Source organism: Penaeus monodon, chromosome 2 (genome assembly GCF_015228065.2).
Source record: "Penaeus monodon isolate SGIC_2016 chromosome 2, NSTDA_Pmon_1, whole genome shotgun sequence".
NCBI classification, from domain to species: domain Eukaryota; kingdom Metazoa; phylum Arthropoda; class Malacostraca; order Decapoda; family Penaeidae; genus Penaeus; species Penaeus monodon.
The window spans coordinates 19,470,660-19,471,548 of NC_051387.1; the positions used below are offsets into that span (position 1 = coordinate 19,470,660).

Below are 889 nucleotides of genomic sequence, written 5' to 3' on the forward strand. Positions count from 1 at the left end.
ATATTTAACCAATGAAACTTTTTCATCTGCCTTTTTCCAAAATTTTGAAGCCCCTTGTATAACCATAAACTTTGTTTCTAACGCAAATACTTAGGAATTACCAAACATGAATATATGCAAAACTTTTCATTGGTTGAGTATATTTACTCACCTTTTCTAACTCTGACAACTCTTTTCATAATGAACTTCTTTCTCTCTTCCTTCTTCCTTATCAGTCTATTGGAAGGCCCTGCAGGGGCTGCTTCTGGGGAATTCCCCTTTGTAGTCTCTGTCTTTGTCTCGCTTTGCTTTTCTTCATCAGGCTTTACCTTTGGATCCTCCTCTTCATTGCTTTTCTCATTGGCAGCCTCTTCCTTGCCTTCAACTTTGCTACGTGTTACCCTGGTTGGTCTGCTTTCTGGATATGATACTGTGCCACCCAGTCTGTTTGAGGTAAAAAAAAAAAAATTAAACTGTTAAAAATCTTCCTATGCCATTATTTGAAACCCTTTTGGAAAAGAAATCTTTAATATTAAGTATTGATAAGGTGCACACTGCACATATTAACAAAATCCAAAACATTCAAGTTTTCTAACAGCATTCAATTCTTTTCAAGCCTTTAATATACCTTAATGAAGAACCCTCAGCTATCTATTCCCCTCTGATCTTATATGAATGTAGAATTACATTTTCTGCTAAATATTAAAATACCTTTGCAAAATCCTTGACAGCTTTTGTTTTGGACGTATGGAGGAGAGTTTAGCCACCCTGGCCTTCTTCCGTGCCATGGCAGTTGTGGCCGATACACGGTACTTGTGAAGGAGTCTCCCAGAACGTGTTGCCACAACTGAAGCTTGGATGTTGCTTGAGTTCAAGACTTCAGACCTCCTTAGACTTACACCTTTCCTTT

General features: G+C 37.9%; 1 protein-coding gene across 1 annotated transcript in view; it reads right to left on the bottom strand.

The window, feature by feature from the left end:
• Positions 1 to 889, bottom strand: part of LOC119578218 — a gene marked incomplete at its 5' end in the record, with an annotated part of 4,128 nt that extends 3,239 nt beyond the window's left edge. Inside the window, 2 exon segments of the mRNA XM_037925942.1 lie at positions 152 to 423; positions 691 to 889. Of these exon segments, the coding sequence (XP_037781870.1) occupies positions 152 to 423; positions 691 to 767 (349 nt within the window).